General features: G+C 48.0%; 1 protein-coding gene across 1 annotated transcript; it reads right to left on the bottom strand.

Annotated features, from left to right (window-relative positions):
• Positions 1–7,686: 7,686 nt before the first annotated feature.
• On the bottom strand, positions 7,687–8,493 carry LOC142583615 (facilitated trehalose transporter Tret1-like). Its single transcript, XM_075694105.1, has one exon. The coding sequence runs from the start codon at positions 8,491–8,493 to the stop codon at positions 7,687–7,689; it is 807 nt and encodes a 268-aa protein (XP_075550220.1).
• Between the last annotated feature and the right edge of the window lie 2,833 nt (positions 8,494–11,326).

An 11,326-nucleotide genomic window follows, 5' to 3' on the forward strand; every position in this document is an offset into this window, starting at 1 on the left:
CGTCCCGCACATTTAAGCGAGCGCCGCAAAAGCATGCCACCGTAGCAGTGGCCGCCGGTGGCCGCCTCGGTGTTTCGCGCAACTGACACGGTGGCGCTGACGGCTGAGCCGATCGCTGCGCCACCTGACCATTGCAGGGAGCCCATACAGTATACGGAGTTTGCACTCTTCTCATCGCTAATTCAACATCTTCATAAAACTAATCTACTTCCTCATCATCGTTAGTGGATGTAGGAGCGTAAGCTTGTTCTACCTTTAATCTCTACCTCTTATTAAGTTTGATTACGACTGCTGCTACCCTCTCATTAATGTTGTAGAATTTGTGAATGTTGCCCGCTATGTCCTTATAGATTAGGAATCCCACCCCGTATTGCTTCTTATCTGGGAGACCTGTATAGCAGAGGACATGGCCGTTATTCCGCAATATATAAGCCTCGCCGGTTCTTTTAATCTCACTAAGGCCGATGACATCCTAAACAATGTCTGACAGTTCCCCCAAAAGTCCTGCTAAGCTGGCCTCACTCGACAGGGTTCGGCTGTTAAAGGTTGACAGGGTCAGTTTCCATTCGCGGCCTGTTCGGACCCAGAGATTTTTAGCACCCTCTGCTGCGTTACAGGTCTGACCGCCGCCTTGGTCAGGTGCTCCGCAGATACTGGGGACTGAGGGCCATGGGTTAATTGTAGAAATCATCAGGGAGGTTATGGCCGAATACTGCACCAGGGAGGCCAATTCCTGTTCTGGAGAAGGAGTGTCTTTGTTGATAATGGGCCTTCCTAATTTGGTTGTACCTGGATTAGTATAGCTCCACTCGCTCTCGGCATCTTTTGCCAGTGTCAGGTGTCACTCCAAGCCTGTAGTGCTCTGGAAAAGGTAGAAGTCAGGAACACCATCGTTAGATGTTACAAAAAATAATAGGATTAGAACTTTCGACAATCGCAACTGAGCAATCGGCATAGCTCCAGCAGCCAATTTTCAGACGGCACTGAATTTCTATTTTCATTACCTCGTTTCCTCTACGTAATGCTACATTCACTACATATTAATTCCGTCCCATTAAGCGTCCCATTAATTCCGTCCCATTAAGCGAAAATCCGGCGTTGTCTTTGGCGGCGTGACCGAAAGATGGTACCAAATATTGCCGACGGCGAGAATAGTAAAAACACGTCCAAGTGTGCTCGGATTGACGTCAAATTTGTCCAGCATGTTTCTTTAAACAAAGTAAATTGACGCCTTAAAAAAGAAAATTACTTAAATTTCGGTCTGGGTGGGAATCAAACCCGGGCCTCCTGGGTGCGAGACGAGCGCGCTTCTCCGACGCCACGATGATTTTTTTTGTATTCTGCATCTTCCTTATTTTTTTTAACGTAGCAGGTACCATGCACTGAAGCATTCGTCTTTTACAGCTTTTCTAACACGCACGCGCACGCACACGCGCGCACGCGCACACGCGCACGCACGCGCACACGCGCACGCACGCGCACGCGCACGCACACGCGCACGCACACGCGCACGCACACGCGCACGCACACGCGCACGCACACGCGCACGCACATGCGCACGCACACGCACACGCACACGCGCACGCACACGCACGCGCACGCACGCGCACGCACGCGCACGCACGCACGCACGCACACACGCACAGCGAGAGAGAGAGAGAGAGAGAGAGAGAGAGAGAGAGAGAGAGAATCGCACATCTATATAAGTACCCGCCTTTGCTGCAGACGCTCCCACACCTGCCATCTCTTGCTTAAGTCATCTTCGCCGCCCAGCAGCGAACTCGTATATGCAAAAGCGCTACGGTGACTCCATCGTTCGGCGCTGTGTCAACTGCGATGCACTCTCGACGCCAAATCATGGTTGTATAAAAGGTGTGTCTAGTGCACGCGCCTTTGCACACGTCACGTCGCTGCTTCACGCGCGTCAGTTGCTCGGATTTTATCGGTGCTGCTTCTACTGCGATGCACTTCGAAGCTTCTACCTCAGCGGCAGTTGTCAAACGTGTTGGCCCACGAAACCACGCCTCAGAAAACGAAGCAACTGAACACAAAAGAAGACAACATAGACATAAGAGACCAACGATTAGGCATTAAATAAAATTCATAATTCTGCAGCAAAATGGTCCGAATGGTAACCGCCGTATGAAAGTTTTTTTGGTCATACGAATACCTTGCCAAACTGTACTTTAGAAGAAACAGTGCGCTCAGTACACCGTTCCGACACGCGTGTCTCCCATAAACTATGTTTAGGAGGAACACATTGATTAGCAGGTTATCATCACTTGGTGTAATGTTTAGGAGGAATTCATCAAACAGCAAGTCGTCGTGAGGTGGTGGAATCAAATATTGAAAACTATCCGGATTCAGGCCAAGTTTTTCTTAAATTCTTTCTGTAACATTGTCCCAATAGCCTATCGCATCTCCACAAGGGAGACGACAATGCTTTACTGTTACAGGTATACGCTGCAACGGCAATTCACAGAAGTAACGAAGTTACACTATTTATGCAGCCTAAATTAATAGGTAACGTTTCACTGTGTGGAGCGGCACATCCCCAACGTTTTATGCATTGTGGAGGAAGCTCTGTCAGGTAGTGAAGTCGAGAGAAATCCCTTCTCCCCCGTCTTGCCTATCCTGCTTTTCAAATTTTACCGCTGGCTTCGTTAAAGCTGTTTCACCTCGTGGCTGGTTTATAGGGAAGCTGCGGGGCGTGCTCCGGCCAATTATAGCAGCTACAGCGGCACGACAGCACTCTCCAGTCGCAGTATCCTCCCCTGCAGTGCTGAAACTCGACTTCATTGTAGACGCTATTACATGTGCAGTGACGTGCAATATGACCTGAAGCACCGGTGCCAGTGGTCTAAGGTGCTCCAAGACTGTACGGCTGCGCAGGCATAGCGTAAGTTCCAGACATAAACACAGCTTCAATTAGTGGTATTTATTAAACCGCTATTTCGCATGCCAGAGCCACCGCGCGGCCCTGGAGCCCCTTCGGCCACGAACAAGGGCATCGCAAGTCATATTGCACGCGACTGCACCTCTCCTGATGTATCGTTGCACATCGGCAATAGAAACTGAGCAGTTTCGCCCCGAAGCGCGAAGCATTGATGTCAATAGCAACGTTCAGTGTTGCGCTCGAACTTCTCGGCCGGTGTTCGAAATATGCGTGGATGAGACAAATTGGCACGATGCAGCGTACAGTGCAGATGCGGTTCGGCAAAAGGAACCGCGCCCCGGCGGCTACCAGGCATCCGGCAACGCAGGCCTCAGTGCTGCAAGCGTCAGTGGTGTTGAGCGCGTCGCACCTGAAAGCTGCACGTGATGTGACCAACGGGAAATCATTGGCGTTAGCCAGCGCCCAGGGAAATATGAGGTAACATTGGCTTAATGTTCATGTCCGTTTCTCTCAGACGCAGTGCCCACACAGTTTTTGTTTCCACGTCTTTATTCACTTTTATTCCTCCTATAGAGGGCTGCAGTGAATCGGTTTTGGGAGGGGCGGGGATGAAAAGGAAAGAGAGATATATAGTGGTGATGGGGGAGGCCAATTAATCTGCCTGGCGGGGGCTGACGTTACGCCCGAGATGAAGAAGCCTGGTGCTAGTCATTGGAGCATAAGAGAAATCCAATAATTCCTGTAGAGATTGCCATGATTCGTTGTCGACACCAGCGGTGCTGTGCCTCGATAGTGCCCATGCCTGGTTAGAAGTCTGGCCGTCATTCCGTAGGGAGCGAAGCAAGGACCCGTCGTATGCAGCGAGAGCACAGAGGGCAGTCCCTGATGGGTTTTCCATGTCTGCTGGAGAGGCTGCAGGTGTCGCAGGCCACGGGCGTCTTCCTTTTGCGAAAATGCTGCACGAAAAAAGGAATAGGTAAGGTTCCCGTGTGTACCTGCTGGAGCAGAGCCTGCTGCCGACGTGTGGCAGCCTGGGAAGGAAGGGGAGGAATGTCCATGAAACTACAGTGACGAAATAGACGCGCCGGTTACGTTTGCCTTGAACTATTGCTTCCATAGGATCGCATCAGCGAGTGTGTTTCCCTCTGTTCAAGTGCGTTGCTTAATGTCTGTTCCACCCGCCGTGGTTGCTTAGTGGCTATGGTGTTGGGCTGCTGAGCACGAAGTCGCGGGATCGAATCCCGGCCACGGCGGCCGCATTTCGATGGGGGCGACATGCGAAAACACCCGTGTACTTAGATTTAGGTGCACGTTAAAGAACCCCAGGTGGTCGAAATTTCCGGAGTCCTCCACTACGGCGTGCCACATAATCAGAAAGTGGTTTTGGCACGTAAAAGCCCATAAAAAAAAATGTCTGTTCGGCTGGTTTCGAGTTCATTGAGAGTTATACGGCGCGGTTGTCGATGGGCCCGTTCATTTCCTGGTATAACCGCATGCCATGCCCTTGGTCACGCAGACAATGCACACGGAGGCAGAATTCTTGAGCTACAGCTGTGGTTATGTGAGTGTCTTTGCAAGCGCAAAATATATCTCGAGAGTCCGTGAACACTGTGTAGTGATGCTTAGCATCTCTTGACAATGTGCGCCGAGGTGCTCTGTGTGGGTCATATATATCCAAACGTTTATTAAAAAAAAAAGAGTGCAGAAAACGAGTGGGTGGAGTCCCTAGTCCAGGGTCCCACTGGCTTGAGCGGTCCGCCGTGCCTGGTCGAGGAGCCGGCCAAGCATGTCCTGTTCGTACCCACACAAAGTAGCTCAACAGAAACGCAAAAGTACTTATACGAGGCGATCATTTAAGTTTCTCGGAATTTTTAAAAATCGCTTCTTTCAGGCACCGTAATTTTAGTCTTTGACTTGGATTATTCAGAGAAGGGGACACTACTTGCACGAGAAATTGGAACACATGTTACGCAGCACAATACATTTTATGTCGTGTGCTGACGTATCACCACGATGCAATCGTGCTTGCGCGCCATTTGCAGTAGTGAAGCACCTAGACAATTCCTATTCTTCCTCCAAAGCAAAGCTCGCCCAGAAACATGGCCACTGGGATTCTGGGCAAGGCTTCTCTGCTGATGCGCCGTTCCCGGTAAGTTCTAGTGCACGCGCGCGTAGTCAGCTGTTTAACGACACGGCGGCATTGTCGTGCTCGGCGCTAGGACATATATGCGTCTGCTTACGTAGAAATTTGGCCGCGTTGCTTTGTTTGGTTATCAAGCATACGTTTGGTTCGTCACTCACAGATAAATGTCTCATTAAGAGTGTACAGACATCGATAGGCCAGCTGGAGATACGAACGGCAAATGCGCAGCAGCAGTAATTCGTCAACGGGCCCAAGTCACCCTCACCCTGTCGTACACTGGGCGAGATGCTGTCACTGCGCTGCTGTACAACCGAAGAGCGTAATTAGAATGCTAACGCAAAGGTAATTTCAGGTGACTAAAATCAATACACGTCGCCAAGTCACCAGTTTTGTCCTTTGAATCTCTTAGCGCGAATATTTCCTAGATTTTGACAGATTTCTCTATTTCCCTAAATATTGCTTAAATTACTAGGTCTAGGGAAATATTCATAAAGTTGGCAGCACTGCCGAGAACCCTCGCGGTCTCGGCGCTGGTGCGACGAGGAGTACTGGCAGCCGAGCGCGCGTTCTTTGCCCTAAGCCAAAGGTCTGTGCTACTGCTCCATTCACCCTTTCAAATCTGCCCAGCCTCCAAATTTCTGCAGATCGCTTTATATACCTCCAACGTTGTGCAGGCGGGAAGATGATGCGCATCCAGCCACCAACTCCTACCAGTGCTACCATCCTGCTGGATTCGCCCTGGCATGCTCACCCCACGCGTTGGTAGGGTAGCCTAAGCCCCCGCTACACATCACGTGGTCTCCAACCATTTCCTCTATGCCTCCAATAAACAGCGCATGGGCAGCGTATATATTCGGCCTGTGACTCGGCCGCGAGATCAGAGCGAGCTCGTGGGCTGGGGCTATGCGTGCTGTCCATGCGCTGTCGCATCCAGAACAGCAAGAATGATGGTGACAGACGGTGACGGTGCCTGTATATATTTGCTGGCGTTCGTAATGTTAGTGTCGATATAAGCTTCATCGCAACAAAACGCAAGTAGCTCCTACAGAGCCCCGTGCGTCGATGAACAACAGGGTCTGCGTTCCATGATATTGTCTGCAGACCAAGTCACGTGTTCGTAATGCTTACGAAAACATGAATGCCGTTATAATTAGATTGCGTTATCAACATATGCAGCAATTCCAAACCAGAAAAAATTGCGTCACTAAAGCCTTCACTACGGTTAGTTCTGTCGAGGCTTGCTATTCTTTTTCACAGCTCCTATTTGCGAAAACGGTCCCGCTGGAGGCGCATTTAGAGAACGTAGACAGTAAGCTTCTACACATGTGGGAAGCTAAGGCAGGGTTGAAACGGAGATGTAAAAAACAAAGAACCTCATTGAAGCGTAATGTACGGCACAATATGAAAGCCGCTCTAAGACTAGAGCAGGGAGGCACATCCTAGAGAGATTAGACATAGGTTACCACACACAGCACGGTGTCAAGGTGTGCATCCCGAGAGAGACGAAGGAAACAATGGTAACACCTCCCATACCAAAGAACATGCACCCAGAACACAATAAGGACAGAAGAGAGAACAGAGCGAAGCAAATGCAGAAGAAATTCGGCAGCGACAAGGACGCAGTGTGCGTAGACGCGGCTCGATACAGTCGCAGACGGAGGTTTACGGCAGCCGTAATCTATAGGGAGAAACGGTGCAAGACGTGCGCGACGATACGCACCACAAGTAACGAGATAGCTGAAGAAGTAGCCATAGCGCTCGCAGTAGCTCAGACTAACGCAATCGTGATAGTCAGCGACTCTCAGACGGCAATAACAAACCTTGCCAACGGCCGAATCTCCCCGGAGGCACTACGCATTCTTCTTGCAGGAGGCCAAAATTACAAAACAAAGATATACATCACCTGGACACCCGCTCACACCCTCGCGGAGGACGGCAACAACGAGGCGGCACACGACGCGGCTCGAGGGCTTACGGACCGAGCCGCAGTCGCAAGTGACGCCCCGACACCCTCCGTACGTGACGGTGCGGTAAATGAGTGGGAATGGGAGGGCAGAATGACCACATATAATGACATCAAAAACACTATAGGTTACAGAGGGGCATATTCCCGCGACCTCACGCAAAATTGACAAAAAAGCAGTCTATCGCGTGGCGGCAGTTATAAACTAGGACGTATCCGAACCCTGCGCTCTCACACATCCTATATCCGGATGTATATCCAACGGACAAATGCAACCCATGTGAATGCAGAGCCACTCTGGAGAATATATTGTGGGAATGCCGAGGGATATATAACAAAGAGAATGCGGCCTCTATCAGCAGCCTTCGCACGCGCTGGGAAGCCGCGCTGCTCAGCCCTGCCCTCGAGGATCAACTATGAGCCGTCCAGCGGGCCTAGGATGCCGCCAGGACCCACGAACTCCTGGCCGTCACCTAGGCGGGGCCTTTGGCCCTCCCCACCAACTCGCAGGGCACACAATAAAGTTATTTCCTCCTCCTCCTCCAAATTGTGTTACTAAAGCAGGACGATTTCAATGTCACTATGTGAGCGGAAATACTACTTCCATGTCCTGTTACCATATTGTCACAAATGGTGATTGGTGTCCAGTTTGTGTGTCAAGCAGAAAGTGTCTGGTCCAGGGTCTCAGAGATGATACGTTACAAGTTCACTGACGTTATGCAACTGCGGAGGCACAGCTTTCTTGCCGAAAATTTTTTCAATTTCGTCCAGTGTTTTCCCTTTCGTATCAGGAACAAATATTACAAAGGCGATGGACATTACCACGAGTAGTGAGCCATATAAGAAATAGGCGGCTGCAGTGCCTATCAAGTAAACCAAGTCTGCATACGTCTTAGTTACGAGGAAGCCGAACGCATGGAAGAGGACTATGCAAGCGCCGGTGGCCACGCCCTTGGCCTTCAGTGGTATCAATTCTCCGAGGAAGACAAAGGGCAAGGGGCCGAGTCCGAGGGAGTAGCTGATAAAGTAGAATGCGATGGAAGCCAGGGGAAGCCAGCCATAGCCGTCGAGGAAACTTCGGCCGTTCACTTCTTTCAGGTGGAAGCACAGGCCCAGCGCGGCCAGGCTGGCCGCGGACAGTGCGGCCGAAACGATGAAGAGCAGCTTGAGCCCCATCTTGTCCGCAAAAAGGACGGCCACCAGAAAGACCAGCGCGAGGATTCCGCCCACGACAATGGCGCAATCGTCGGCAGCCATGGCCACGCCGGCTTCCTGGAATATGTCTTGAGCGAAGAAGAGCAGAATATTGATGACCGACGCCTGCTGCATCAACAGAGTCAGGAGGGTGCACAGAAAAGACTTGTAGACGTAAGGCTGCGCGAAATCCCCGAGGGTGAGAGCCGCGGCGATGTCAGTCATGCTGCTCTCCATGGCTTTGAACTCGTTCTCAAAGCGCGCGCCCCGGTAGAACTGCATGGCTTCCATAGCCATGGGCGTTTTGAGAAAAAAAGGCAAGGCTATAGCCCACTGAAATTTCATTGAAGACAGATCCAGTAACTTCACTCGAAAGCGCTGCAACTTCACATCGATTGCTTTCAGGCAAAAACAAGTGTTTGCAGCTATTTACGGGATGAATAAACTGATTTCTCAAAATGGGCGTTTTGAGAAAAGGTAACGCTATAGCCCTGTGAAATTTAATTGAAAACAGATTCACTAACTTCACAAGAAAGCGCTACAACTTCACGTCAATGGCTTTCTCGGCTAAACATGTGTTTGCGCCTATTTACGCGATAAATAAACTGATTTTGCAAAATGGGCGTTTTGAGAAAAAAAGGTAAGGCTATAGACCAGTGAAATTTAATTGAAGACAGATCCACTGACTTCACTGGAAAGTGCTGCAAATTCACATCGATTGCTTTCTCGGTTAAAACAAGTGTTTGCGCCTATTTGCGGTATCAATAAACTGATTTCGCAAAGTGGGCGCTTTGAGAAAGAAACGTAAGGCTATAGCCATGTGAAATTTAATTGGAGAGAACCAGTAACTTCACTAGAAAGCGCAGCAACTTCACACCGATTGCTTTCACGGCTAAAACAAGTGTTTACGGCAATTTACGGGATGAATAAACTGATTTCGCAAAATGGTTCTTTTGAGAAAGAAAGGTAACGCTATACCCTAGTGAAATTTATTTGAAGGCGGGTCCACTAACTTCACTGGAAAGTGCTGCAACTTCATATCGATTGATTTCTCGGTTAAAACAAGTGTTTGTGCCCATTTACGGGATGAATGAACTGATTTCGCAAAATGGGAGTTTTGAGAAAAAAGGTAAGGCTATAGCCCAGAGAAATTTAATTAAAGAAAGATCCACTAACTTGACTGGAAAGAGCCGCAACTTCACATCGATTGCTTTCTCGGTTAAAACAAGCGTTTGCGCATATTTACGGGATGAATAAACTGATTTTGCAAAATGGGCGTTTTAAAAAAAAAGGGGAAGGCTATAGCCCAGTGAATTTTCATTGAAGACAGATCCAGTAACTTCACCCGAAAGCGCTGCAACTTCACATCGATTGCTTTCAGGCTAAAACAAGATTTTGCGGCTATTTACTGGATGAATGAACTGATTTCTCAAAATGGGCGTTTTGAGAAAAAAAGGTGAGGCTATAGCCCAGTGAAATTTATTTAAAGACAGATCTAGTAACTACAATGGGAAGCGCTGCAACTTCACATCGATTGCTTTCTCGGCCGAAACAAGTGTTTGCGCCCATGTACGGGATAAATAAACTGATTTCGCAAAATGGGTGTTTTGAGAAAAAAATGAAGGTAAGGCTATAGCCCAGGGAAATTTCATTGAAGAGAGATGCACCAACTTCAATGGAAAGTGCTGCAACTTCACATCGATTGGTTTCTCAGCGAAAACAAGTGTTTGCGCCTATTTACGCGATAAATAAACTGATTTCGCAAAATGGGTGTTTTGAGAAAAAAAGGTAGGCTATAGCCCAGTGAAATTTAATTGAAGAAAGATCCACTAACTTCATTGCAAAGTGCTGCAACTTCACACCGATTGCTTTCTCGGTTAAAACAAGTGTTTGCGGCTATTTACGGGATGAATAAACTGATTTCGCAAAATGGGTGTTTTGAGAAAAAAACGTAAGGTAAGTGAAATTTAATTGAACATAGATCGATTAACTTCACTGGAAAGCGCTACAACATAACATCGATTGCTTTCTCGGCTAAAACAAGTGTTTGCGCCTATTTACGCGATAAATAAACTGATTTAAGGCTACAGCCCAGTGAAATTTAATTCAAGACAGATCCACTAACTCCACCGAAAAGTGCTGCAACCTCACATCAATTGCTTTCTCGTTTAAAACTAGTGTTTGCGCCCATTCAGGGGATTAATAAACTGATTTTGCAAAATGGGCGCCTTGAGAAAAAAAGGTAAGGCTATAGCCCAATGAAATTTCATTGAATACAGATGCACTAACTTCAATGGAAAGTGCTGCAACTTCACATCGATTGCTTTCCCGGTTAAAACAAGTGTTTGTGCCTATTTACGGGATGAATAAACTGATCTCGCAAAATTGGTGTTTTGAGAAAAAAGATAAGGGCATAGCCCAGTGAAATTTATTTGAAGACAGATCCAGTGACTTCAGGAGAAAGCGCAGGAACTTCACATCGATTGCTTTATCGGTTAAAACATGTGTTTGCGCCCATTTACGGGATGAATGAATTGATTTTGCAAAATGGGCGTTTTGAGAAAAAAAGGTAAGGCTATAGCCCAGTGAAATTTCATTGAAGACAGGTCCAGTAGCTTCACCCGAAAGCGCTGGAACTTCACATCGATTGGCTAAAACAAGATTTTGGGGCTATTTACTGGATGAATAAACTGATTTCTCAAAATAGGCGTTTTGAGAAAAAAAGGTGAGGGCATAGCCCAGTGAAACTTATTTGAAGACAGATCCAGTGACTTCAGGAGAAAGGGCTAAAACTTCACATCGATTGCTTTCTCGGTTAAAACAAGTGTTTGCGCCCATGTACGGGATGAATAAACTGATTTCGCGAAATGGGCGTTTTGAGCAAAAAACGAAGGTGAGGCTATAGCCCAGGGAAATTTCATTGAAGAGAGATGCACCAACTTTAATAGAAAGTGCTGCAACTTCACATCGATTGCTTTCGGAGTTAAAACAAGTGTTTGTGCCTATTTACAGGATGAATAAAATGATTTCGCAAAATGGGTGTTTTGTGAAAAAAAGGTAAGGCTATAGCCATGTGAAATTTAATTGAAGAGAGAACCAGTAACTTCACTAGAAAGCGCTGCAACTTCAC

Source organism: Dermacentor variabilis, chromosome 5, assembly GCF_050947875.1.
Source record: "Dermacentor variabilis isolate Ectoservices chromosome 5, ASM5094787v1, whole genome shotgun sequence".
Classification (NCBI taxonomy): Eukaryota; Metazoa; Arthropoda; class Arachnida; order Ixodida; family Ixodidae; genus Dermacentor; species Dermacentor variabilis.